The 12655-nt window shown below is 42.8% G+C and overlaps 1 protein-coding gene across 1 annotated transcript; it reads left to right on the plus strand.

Annotated features, from left to right (window-relative positions):
* The first annotated feature begins 4062 nt into the window (after positions 1-4062).
* On the plus strand, positions 4063-11074 carry LOC122933862 (oocyte zinc finger protein XlCOF6.1-like). The gene is made up of 2 exons (XM_044288944.1): positions 4063-4279; positions 7797-11074. Exon 2 carries the CDS (start codon positions 7829-7831, stop codon positions 9155-9157), a length of 1329 nt encoding a protein of 442 aa, XP_044144879.1. The 5' UTR covers positions 4063-4279; positions 7797-7828; the 3' UTR covers positions 9158-11074.
* The last annotated feature ends 1581 nt before the right edge of the window (positions 11075-12655 follow it).

Consider the following 12655-nt stretch of genomic DNA (forward strand, 5'->3'; position numbering starts at 1 on the left):
AGCTCTTGCAGTGCAGCAGATACAGAGCAGGTCCTGGTCGGTAGTCACTGCTGTGGTGTCTGGAGCCTCTTCTTCTCTCTGGTATCAGCCATTTCTCCAGAATCCCCCTTTATCCCCGGTGCTGGAGGCTCTGAGAAGCGGGTTCTCTGCAGGAGCAGTAAGTGCGGTTCTGGATCTCACTAATGCTCTTGTCCCTGGAGGATTTCCAGCCTCTCCTCTCCTCATAAAGGCTTCTGCAGTACTAGAAGCCTCCAACTCCTTCAGTTCTCTCCTCTTCTCCTGAATGACCACCAAGGATGGACAGGAAGGAGATCAGCAGAAGAATATTAGACTTCACCTTGGAGATCATCTCCCTGCTGAGCGGAGAGGTAAACTTTTCTAGATTTCTCTCCTCTTTATTGTATTCTGTAACAAGTCAGACATCGGGAAGGAGAATCCATCATAAGAAGTGATAGGAAGTGTCCAGGGTCCTGGAGAACGGCCTCCAGACCTTCCAAGTGATGGAGAACCTCCAGATCAGCCACCAGTATGGTCAGTGATGGATCATGGGGACCAATAGTCATGTTGTAGGAGCCAGAGAAGGTAAGTAGTCACGCTGTACCCAGGAGGAGAGGAAGGAGAAGAGGAGATGTCCAGAGTGTTGCCTGGGGGAGGATTTCTACCACTAGTCTGACATCTAGATGATACTGGACTAAAACAAGGAGGCCTCTACTACATCTAGAGGAAAGAAGGTTTCTCCACCAACTTAGAAGAGGAGTCTTTACTGTAAGACAAGTGAGACTATGGAGCTCTCTGCCAGATGAAAGGGGTCATGGGAAATTCTCTAGAAGAGTCCAGAAGGAGCCTGGAGGTCTGGAGGGTAATAATATTCCAGCTTCTAGTGACTAGAATACTGGAGATGGAACCATGATCCAGGGAGGAATTCTGATTGTAGATCTGGGGTCAGGAAGGAATTTATTTCCCTAAGTGTCTCTCTCCATCCACAGGATTACACCATAGTGAAGAAGACATTGTGGGGGACTCCCATCATCCATAAGTCTGGAGGTTGGAGCAGGATCCCCATCACTGAGCCTCCCCCCCTGATACATGAGCAGAAGATCCTAGAACTCACCCACAAGATGCTTGAGCTGCTGACGGGAAAGGTGACACTGCTGGGAATGCTGGGAAATTCTCCAGTAACAGCACTGGAGGGGTCTGGGTGATAATGGTGTCATTGTGTTGTCAGGTTCCTGTACGGTGTCAGGATGTGGCGGTCTATTTCTCCATGGAGGAGTGGGAGTATGTAGAAGGACACAAGGATCTGTACAAGGAGGCCATGATGGAGGCTCCCCGGCCTCTGACATCATCAGGTAAGAAGAGACGAGGTGATAAGAGGCCATGTTAAAGCCTTAGCCTGGTCATGTGCAGTGTGTACACGTGTGTAATGACATGTAATGTAGGAGCTCCACATGTTATTCTCCGGTCACATCACGTTAGAGCCTACATTTCCCATATACATCACACTTCTCCATAGGCTCCATCCCCCTGACAGATATAGTGTCCTCTTGGCCTCCATCGGCCGGTACAGTAGATGACATTAGTCTATACAAAGGATCCTGCAGGAAAACCTGCGCCGTGCCGTATACATGGGGCTTATGGGTGACGTCTGCCCCTGTGTGACTATATAGAATGATAGGACTGTACAGGGGAGACGTCACCTCCTTCTATCAGAGATCTACGTTAGGAAACCCTCCTGATATCTACCTCTGAAGGAAGGCTCAGACGTGGTGTGAACACATCCTTATTCCATAGTCACTTTCTAGTAGTTCTCCTCCCTTCATGTCTGGGATCCTCTAGTCACTCCACAAGCAGAGAAGACACAAGGTGCTATGTGTGAATGGAGGAGAAGGTGGGATCACAAGGCTCTTCTCTCTCCTCCTCCAGTCTGTGGTCCTGTCAGAGCGGACATGTGTCTTCTAGCAGTAGATGTACGGCCCGGAGTGTTCTAGCTGCGGAGGCTGCACAATATGTCATGGGCTCCGTTTTCTCTTACTCTGAGGATCTGCTCCAGGATACATAGGCGTGGGGTCACATGGGGGGTGCAGATGAATCGGGCAGCCTGAGGGGGTGACAGACGTCCCTGATCAGCGGCCGATCCCTGAGCTCCACACACACGTTCCTCGCTTTACTGTACTGCTGCATTAGGGTGTGTTCACACATGGCAGGTTTGTTGTAGAGGTTTCCGCTCCTGAAATCCGCCCCATATATGTAAATGTGGATGTTCTGCAGCAGGGGATGGATATAGCGGTGGAGGCCATCAGACCGGCCGGGGTTATTCCTCTCTGTTATCCGCAGCGGAGCACAGTCTGCTCTGGTTATAAATGATCCGACCTCTCCTGTAAGAAGCCGGAGGATGGGAGTCATCTGTGGATAACGAGGACTTAACTTATTAATGACCAATGAGGTACATGAACGTCACTGGTCAGGAGGGAATGTGAGGAGCGGGGTCAGGAGTTGTGATACAGAGATGACACCCAACAAAAGATGTTGTGGTCCATAACATCCACTGCAGCTGGGCAGACATGGGGGCTTCCTTTGTCAACTGATCGTTCCCTTCTCTGCAACACAATTTTCGGGCGCTGGTCGGTGGTAATGGCATCCTGAGATATAATGAAGGCCCGCCATCTTGGTTCTTCTGTTATACCCTGCCTCTGGAGTCAGACGGATCACAGATTCAAGACCCATAGGGAACTAAAAGAAATAAAGTTTTTCCAGATATTATTAAAGCAAAATATAACAAATTCAAATTTTTTCACTATTTATCATGTAAAAATAAACATAATTTCTATTGTCATGTTCAAAAAAATGAAATATGAAAATCATGCTGTGAACAAAATCCTATCCTTCCCCCAAAATATATGATCAAAAAAGTTATATGTACCCCAAAATAGTACCAATAAAAACTCCAGCTCGCCCCACAGAAAATGAGCTCTCAATTTACGGGAGTCAGAATATGGTGACATGCCTATTCACAGGACTGGATAAATATGTGACCACTGAGACCCCTCTGATCATGAGAACGAGGGTCCCGTGTCCTCCTTGTGAATGGAGTGGATGGAGCAGACGTCCTCTCAGCTATCTCCAGCATTTCCACTGGCAGTGAGTAGAGCAGCAGACATCTACAGCCACCGCTCCATCCATGTGAGGGCACAGGACCCCTGTTCTCATCATCTGTGGGGTTTATCAGAAGGTTGGTGAGGAGCAGAACATTGTTATTTAGACCTCGGTCACTAAACCTAGAAGTGAAGGAGCTGAGAGAAGAGGCCATGTATTCAGTCACTGTGTGCTTGTGTCTCCACAGATGGATCCGGGAGGAGAAATCCCCCCGAGAGATGTCCCAGTCCTCTCTATTCCCAGGACTGTCCAGAGGAGAAGCTCCCAGAGAACCATCAGGTAGATGGAGCTGAAGTCTCCTCAGAATTTGATTTTAACGTCATTAAACCAAAGATTATTTTACTTTTTTTTTTTCTTGTTCATGATGAAAATCTGATTGATATTAAGGTTGAAGTTAAAGATGAAGCAAAAGAGAAGATGGATTTATGGGGCGCTCAGCAGTGTAAGAAGGGTGGGGGGTGACTTTTATGTATAATTTGAGGGTCACCTGGATAATACTCCCATCATCACATGTAGTAATCTCTCCTGTCCTTGTGTGTTTTCTACAGATGGAATCATAGAAGGAAATCCCCCCGAGAGATGTCCCCGTCCTCTGTATTCCCAGGACTGTCCAGAGGAGAAGCTCCCAGAGAACCATCAGGTAGATGGAGCTGAGCCCTATACACATCTATATAGGGGGTCCTGCAGTCATAGAGGGGTCATAGATGGTGGGGGTCTCTTATGGGGATCTGTTAGATTTCCCACCTGTCTGCTGTATTGTCCTGAATTGTTACAGATGACAAATCGGGGGGAAGATGTGACTGATATTAAAGTGGAGGATGAAGAAGAGCGGATGATGGGCGATCCCCCGTGTAAGAGTGAGGAGGAGGAGGACATTCCAGTCCATGTGACCACAGGTATGGAATCATGAATGGAGGAAGGAAATTGGGAGGTTTCTTCAGCTGAGGCTCCACCTTGTTTCTCTATCAGCTTCCTGAGTATACAGCAGGGCTCCAGGAGGAAGGACTGGCATGCGGCATGTGTAAGCTGTGCGGGGTACATCAGGGTAAATAACAGCGGGGTCAATTAAATAGAAAATCAAGGGGTGTATGAGAAATAGTACAACACTCCTTCACACAAGGTCCAGGTGTGTCGGGGCCGGTGTCGCACTGGTAGATGTTGTCTGAATTTTATGATATCTGGTCAGTAATCTTTTGGTAACACAATTAGATGGTCGGCGTCTTTGACCCAAGCTGCCCTTTTCTGGGGTCATGGGGTCCTGGTTAGCAGATGGGTTCCTTCCCATACCGTATCAGTCCCAGCACATAGTCCTGAGTATCTGTAACTATAGACAGTGTAGTCATACCTCAAACAGTGCTGATAATTTCCCACCGCTTTAGACATCACCTCAAAGCTGTGTTTTTTTTTGTTTTCATTTTTTCTCCCTGCCTTTCCAGAGCCGTGAGATTTTATTTTTCTGTTCACATAGCCGTATGAGGGACAAAAACACTATTTAATATTGTATATGGTGTTTGGGAATCTTGAAAAAAATCTAATTATGGTGAAATTGGGAGAATTTTTTTTAATTTTATGTGTTTTGTTATTATATTGTATCCTACTCAGCAAAACTGACCGGTTCCCTTCATTTATCGGCTTAATATGATTCCAGAGATACCAAATTTTAATCGTTTTTCTTGTGTTTTAATACTTAAAAAAAAGTTTGAAAAAAAATGAATGTGTCGTTTGCATCACCATTTTCTGACCCCCATAATGTTTTTATATTTCCATCCATGGAGCTGTGTGAATACTCCTTTTTTACAGGCTGATCTGTATTTTTTTTATTGATACCATTTTGGAGTGTGTATGATTCTGATCACCTTTTTCCCAAAATTTTTTTGGGGAGGTGAATCAAGCAAAAAAACAGCAGATCAGCTATTGTAAATTCCCCCCCCCCCCCATTAATAAGTATATTTTACGTTTGGGCATTTTTGGGACTTGACAATGCTAATGATCCTTATATTTTTAAATTGTTTATATTTGGGGAAAGGAGTTTGAATTTTTATATGAATTAATATTTTCAATATGTTTTTATATGTAATAGCATCTGATCAGAATGCAATGGTTTCACTTCAGAAGTTCAGATTGGAGGACAGTGAGAGCCTCCTCCCTGGATCTAATCTCTCATTCGCTGTGGTTCGGATCTAAGATCCAAAGTCGATTAGTTCAAAACTTTGTTTTAATGCTGTACAGAGATCCGTCTCCGTACAGCATGAAAATGTATGGGCTCTGGCGAGGTGAAATCCGAGAGACTTCGGTAATAACCAATTTCCCTCGCCGGAGCCCATACATTTGATTGCTATACAGAGACGAATCTCCATACAGCATTCAAACGAAGTTTTGACCAAAGTGACTTTGGATCTATGATGCAAAGCTTACTTTGCTCAACCCTAGCTGTAGTTACTATTGACCATGGCATCTGAAGGGTTAATTGACCTGGATTTGAGTTGGCTCCAATCCCAGTCACTGTAGCCACGTGTCAGCCACCACCTACTGCGTATTGAGTGGACCTAGCTGTCACGCCCTGCCCTCTGGGTGTTCTGAGTAGATCTGTCAGAGTTGCTGCACGTGACTCGATCTGACTATTTGTTTTGTTGTGGGTTTAAGCAGAATCCCACCTCCTCCCAGGTCTTGCTCTTTAGGTAATTGGTGAGGCTATTTATTCCTCCCTCTTCCTATAGCCTTTGCGGGTTATAGTTCTGACTTGTATGAGCTCTGGAAGTTTGGTGGATCGTCTGCTCCAACACATCTCTAGATAAGTCCTTTTCCCTTGTTCCTTCTGTGTCTGTTTTGACTAGGCCTCTAGGGTTTCGCTAGCTCCTTCGGTTGTTGAAGGAGCTGGGTGCCTTTTTCCCTCTTCCTACAGATGAGGGTTTGGTTCAGTGTGTTATAGTCTTAGATATGTGGGAATGTGCATATCTACCATCGAGATATGCACATGGGCATAGCAGCTTTGGGAAAGTGTTTTAGGGATTGCTAAGAGGTGACCCCTTTGTTCCCTAGCATTTGGGGCCTAGTCAGTTGTTTTGTTTGCTTTGCCATGTTCTGTTTCCTTCCCTTATCTTACCTTCCGTGACACTAGCTCATGAGTCCGCTCCATACATGATTCACGTGTGTATGACAGACATATCCATCATATAGTTTAAAGAGATTAATAATAATCTAGAACTTTTTATAAACTTGTTATGATGCCAAAAATCTGGACAAATGGGAACTTATTAGGATGTTGTAAACTGAGGGGGCAAATAAAGTCATTATAAGACAAAAGGCCAAAGTGTGCTGGTTTCTGGGTAACACAGAGATGTTAATGGGATTAATGCATGCCACAGTCTCCAGCCCATCCAAAGCTTGGAATAGGGCTGTAGATACCAATAGACCAGAAGATATACTTCAAAAGCCGTCCTGTCATAATTCATGTTTTTTTATGAATAACTTATGGTCTTGTGATTAGAGAACTGGGGGCTTCTTCGGTCTCAAGCTCCAGAATGTTCAACCTTAGGAAACCTACGGAATTACATATTGGTGGAAATGAATACTATTTCATATTTATGTTTGGTATGCCTGGGTCGGTAAAAATACCTGTAAAACTTGTCAGTTATATTATCCATCTCAGGGATACCTACAATAATTTTGGCTCCGATTAGGAGTATGCTATACAATTTGCCACTTTTTGCATGTCATCAGCCTGCTTCCTGTCACATGACTAGGGGGGGGGGGGAAGACGGCTAAGACACTTAAACAAAATTCATACAGCAAACCACACAGGGTCAGATCCCCTAGATACATCTAGTTGTAGGTCTGAGCAGCTGCTCTCCCATCATTGATCCCACCTATCTAATTTGTATGCATTTTATAATTTTAACCCTTTTATTGCTGTACTGTTTGCATATGTGTGTGTGTGTTTTTTGTCATTGTTTTGTAACCTGGTAGTACTATACCTTTTTGTATATTAAATGTAGTAAGTCGTTGCTTGATGCTGTAAATATCCGCACCCTCTAAGTACCTCTTTGTTGTGTTACTCTCAAAGGTCAGTATGCTAGAGGTTTGCTGGACGTATTGTTGAAGTTTGTTCCTGTGAGCGCTGTGTATCTGTAACCGGGGTGTGACATCGGTTATACTAACGGGTGGTGTCAGCTTTGTACGTGGATGTGAGGACGTATTTGAAGGTTGCTTAACTCCTTAGTAGCCTAATGCGTAAGGCGAGTGTGGAAGCAGATTATCCTCCAAAGTAACGAGCACAATGAATGCTAGAACGCCCCCTTCTGGCTTGTCACCTTGCATGTGTTCCTATTGTGACATACTCTGCTTGTTATATAAACTTTTTCCGGACAGCCGCAGGTCAGATCCATCCTCTTTGCAAGCTTTTCAGTCTGGAATTCTAATGTGTCTCTCAACTGTAGAGACTAAAAAAGAAAGGTAAATGTAAATGTACATATGCTGATGGATTGAACTCCCTGATAGATTGAACCTGGACCTGATAGATTGAACTCCCTTTCTTTACTAAACCTTAAATCCATAAATCTGATTACAAAAACAGGTCAAAAAATGTATGATACTTAATTTTTCTAACATCTTAACACAAAATCTTTTTTTTTAAATCCTAACAGAACATCTCTGTAAGAAGTCTGATGAAAATGTCATGTTCTCACTAGATTATAAAATAGAAGGTGAAGATATTGGGCAGCGCTCTTCAGGAGAGAACTTCATTACCCATAATGTACATCCAGGACTTCAAAGTACAGCTCCATCATATAATCCTCCTAATCATGAGGAACCTTCTCCAGACCAATCACAGATTGTTACCACAAGTACCGGACAGAAAGGGGGTGAAAGCATTCAGTGCGGGGAATGTGGAAAACAGTTTAAACAAAGATCAAGTCTATATGCACACAGAAGAATTCACACAGGAGGGAAGCAATTTTCTTGTTCAGTTTGTGGGAGATGCTTTACATACAAATCACAGCTTGTTAAACATGAGAGAATTCACACTGAAGAGAAACCATTTTCATGTTCAATATGTAGGAACTGCTTTAAATGTAAATCAGATCTTACTAAACATGAGAAAATTCACACGGGAGAGAAGAGATTTGCATGCACAATGTGTTTGAAATGTTTTTCAAATAAATCAGGTCTCATTATACATGAGAGAAGTCACACAGGAGAGAAGCCATTTTCATGTCCGGAATGTGGGAAATGCTTTACAAATAAATCGGATCTTGTTAAACATGAGAGAGTTCACACGGGGGAGAAACCATTTTCATGTTCAGAATGCGGTAAATGCTTTGTTACGAAAACCAAACTTAAGGATCATAGAAGAATTCACACAGGGGAGAAGCCGTATTCATGTTCAGTATGTGGGAAATGTTTTACAGAGAAATCATATCTTGTTAGACATGAGAGAATACACACAGATGAATCAAGTGCTATTATATATCAAGGAAGTAACTCTGTATTGAAGCCATATTCGTGTTCAGAATGTGATAAGTGTTATAAAGATATATCGGGTTTTATTATACATCAGAGAAGTCACACAGGAGTGAAGCCTTATTCATGTCCAGAATGTGGGAAATGTTTTGCAAGGAAGTCAATTCTTGATGTACATCAGAGAATTCACACAGGAGAAAAGCCATATTCTTGCTCAGAATGTGGGAAAAGTTTTACAGATAAATCACATCTCGTTGTTCATCAGAGAAGTCACACAGGAGAGAAGCCATATTCATGTTCAGAGTGTGGAAAAGGTTTCATTACTACAACAAAACTTAGGAATCATCAAAGAAGTCACACAGGGGAGAAGCCATTTACATGTCCAGAATGTGAGAAAAGTTTTTTTACTAAAGCCAGTCTTGAGGATCATCAAAGAATTCACACAGGACAGAAGCCATTTACATGTTCAGAATGTGGAAAATGTTTTACGCAAAAGTCAAATCTCATTACACATGAGAAAATTCATGGAGATAAATCATTTTGATGTTCTGTATATGAAAATTTTTAACAATGAAATCAAATTTTGAGATTTAGAGAATTTACACAAAGGGGAAACCATATTCACATCCACCCCCAATAAGAGAGTTTATTTTTAGGTAGCATTAGCCTGGATCTGCCAAACATGGTGGATATAAGGAAGAATCGAAGAGCAGAGCAGAGCAGTGAAGATGAATTGTCCCCATGAACCTCGCTTCTTCTTACTGTTTTCATATCTCCACCCACACTGCTGGATAAGCTAGAGGCACACAGTAAAGGAGGAAGAACTCCCCATGTAGATTTTTATATAAATAATAACTTAAATGTATTTATTATTTCTTATGAGATGCTGTCTATAATCTTTGACAAACATGTCTTTTGTTCCTGTGGCCAAATAATGCTATCTGCATCTTCTATCCATAGTAGATAGAATTCTGGGAAAAGGAGTGTTGATCCAGGGTGTTATTCTAATTGCTTAATTGGAGCAGGTAAGGAATTTATCCCCTGAAAATATGGAAAATTGGCTCCTACCTCATGTGTTTTTTTTATTTTGCCTTTCTCTGGATAAACTTTGCAGGTGTTACTATGTAAACTATATTGTTGCCCAGGTGTTTTTTCTAAACGTGTTATGTTCACAGTGTCCCAGCTCGTGATGTGGGCTTGACTGCAAACAGTTGATCTACCTCCGTTAACACAATATTGTACTTTTTGTCCAGTTCAGTCTACAAATTTGGCATAAATCACATTTAAAGCAAAGTCCACACCCCCCAAATATCTGTTGCCATGACCTGTTACATCCAAAGGGACTCCAATCTGCTAACACTCACAGGAACACACTACTTTTAAGCATAACTCTTTTACAAAGGCTATGGATTATTAGAGTGCACAAGGACTAAACATTAAAGTTTAAAGCTTTAATACAAAAAGGTATTACAAGACAAAATAACATGACATGCAAAACAGTAATACAATGAAGGGGAGAAAACAACAGTGGACCCAACACCTACAAACAGTAGTCTTTTCTGTTGCCTTGAGGGTAGGAGAAGCAACAATTCACATTGAGTTCTAACTGCTCTGAATATAAAATCACTGTTTTATTGTTCCCAACCTGTTTTCTACTTTGAGACCTTGGCACGGGTTTCAGAGCATCCCTTCCAATTCATTATCCGAGTCAGAAAATTCATAAGGGACAAGTACAATTCATAGTACCTGTCCCTTGATTCTCCTCACTGTAACAGAGGTCTATTTGCCCATTCTTTGAAGCTTGTACAAATAAGGCTCAGGTGTCATGTCTCCCACTTCGTATTGGCCAAGAGACAACCCTTTGAATCTGGATTTCTTGGTGTCTACTCTCTTTCTTGCATTTTGCAGACTGGTCTAGACCATTTGCAGTTGTTCAAAATCTTCACTTTCTAAATTTTTTAATGATTGATATGCTATTGGTTGTGCATCCTCCCTTTCCAGATTCATAGGCATCTATAACCTTTCTGAAGGGCTCAGCTTAATCAGATGCTGTGTTGGTATTCAATTTCCCCAAATTTATATCTAATACATTTGTTTGGGATGTCTGCTCATCAGAAACTGAAATCTATGCCAGGTAGGAGATGTTGGGTAGATGTCTGTTGGGCCATATAGCAACTTTTTCTTTAGAGAATGCCAAGACTGTTCAAAGCTGTCATCAAACCAAAAGGGGGCAACTGTGAAGTATCTAAAGTATAAGACATTCTGGATTGGGATTATTTACTACTTAACTCCATATGTGTTCCCTCGTCGTTTCCATGTCTTTAATATGAATTTACAATGAAAAAAACAAAGAACAAGAAAAACCATGGAATAAAAAAGGTGTCCATACTTTTGGCAGGTATCGTATTTGTGTTACTATCCACAGAGCCATGATTTTGAAGAACTTTGCTGTGATCATAGATTTTCCAAATAAAATGCTTTTTTCTTATTTTGTGTAAATCTTTTTGTTATACTCTGTGTTTAGTGAAATCAGTTCTGTCACTTAAATGGGTTGTCCGGGTTCAGAGCTGAACCCGGACATATCCCCATTTTCACCCAGGCAGCCCCCTGACTTGGTCTCCTTTGCCCTGCACTAAATTGCGCAGGGCAAAGGCATTTTTCAGAGTTCCAGTGACGTACCTGGCTCTCCATAGGGCTGCCACGAGGAGTCTTCCGCCCAGCAGTGAGCCCTATGATGTCACCAGCACTGATGGGCGGGCTTTAGCGCTGCCCTAGCCTGCAAAACGCCTCCTCATCAGTGCTGGTGACGTCACGGGGCTCACTGCTGGGCGGAAGCCTCCGCCCGGCAGTGTGTTATTGTAAATAAAAAAGCCTTTGCTCTGCGCGATCCAGCGCAGGGCAAAGGAGAGCATCGGAGCATTAAATGCTCTGATGCTAACATCAGGGGGGCTGCCTGGGTGAAATTATGGGTATGTCCAGGTTCAGCTCAGAACCCGGACAACCCCTTTAAGGGCTCTTTCACACGAGTGATATTTCCATCTGGATGTGATGTGTGTAGCAAACACAGAGCATCCAGACTGAATGCTGATCCATTCTATTCATTTGGGTCTATGTACATGAGCGTCATCTAAACATTCAGGAAAAGTTGCAGCGTGTTCTGTATTGGGAGTTTTTTACGTTGCTCTGACTCCATAGAAGTGAATAGGGCTTGCGTGAAAAATGGAAGGCATCCAGATGCATTTTTCACTGATGGTTGCTGGGAAATGTCTATTGTCATTCTTCAGTTTTTCTTCATGCTCTTAAAAAACGCATGCAGTACGGGTGGAAAAAACGAACACACTGAACACAGTCGTCAGAAAAACTTTAATGTTCTTGCAAACCTATCAGTTTTTCCCTGAATAGATACTGACACAATCCGTATCGCTCATGTGAAAGAGGCCTAAAGGTTTTAGGTGTCTCTTTATACAAGCCAATCAGGGGCTTGGCTAAAGAGGAAGCAGCTGCTTTGGGGCCCAAAATCAGAAGGGGCCCATCCAAGAGGAGGACTAAAAGATTTTATTGTCAGGGCTTCATTATACAATGACACTATATACAGTGACATACTGAAGTGTATATACCAGGGACGGCCAACCTGTGGCTCTCCAGTTGTTGCAAAACTAGAACTTCCAGCATGCCCAGACTGCCTACAGAAGGGCATGGTGTGAATGGTAGTTTTACAACAGCTGGAGAGCCGCAGGTTGGCCTTCTCTGGTATATACACTTAGGAAGTGGATGGAGCAGCTGCCAGGTCTTGTCTGAGAGAGTGATCTTGACTAGCCACAAGAGTGGGGGTTGCACCATGTAATTGGGGCACACAGGACCAAGGGTATAGTTTTTGCTACTAGGAGGTGACACTAAGCTAGAAAAGAGTTTGCTCCTCCTGCCAGCTATACCCCATCCAGTCTGGAGAGAGCTAACCAGTTTTTAGCTTAGAATCGTATGAACAAGACCCCCTGCTTTGCAGGGCATCTTTCTGCCTTTTTCATTTTTTATTTTAGTTTAT

This window comes from Bufo gargarizans, chromosome 4 (genome assembly GCF_014858855.1).
Source record: "Bufo gargarizans isolate SCDJY-AF-19 chromosome 4, ASM1485885v1, whole genome shotgun sequence".
Lineage (NCBI taxonomy): Eukaryota > Metazoa > Chordata > Amphibia > Anura > Bufonidae > Bufo > Bufo gargarizans.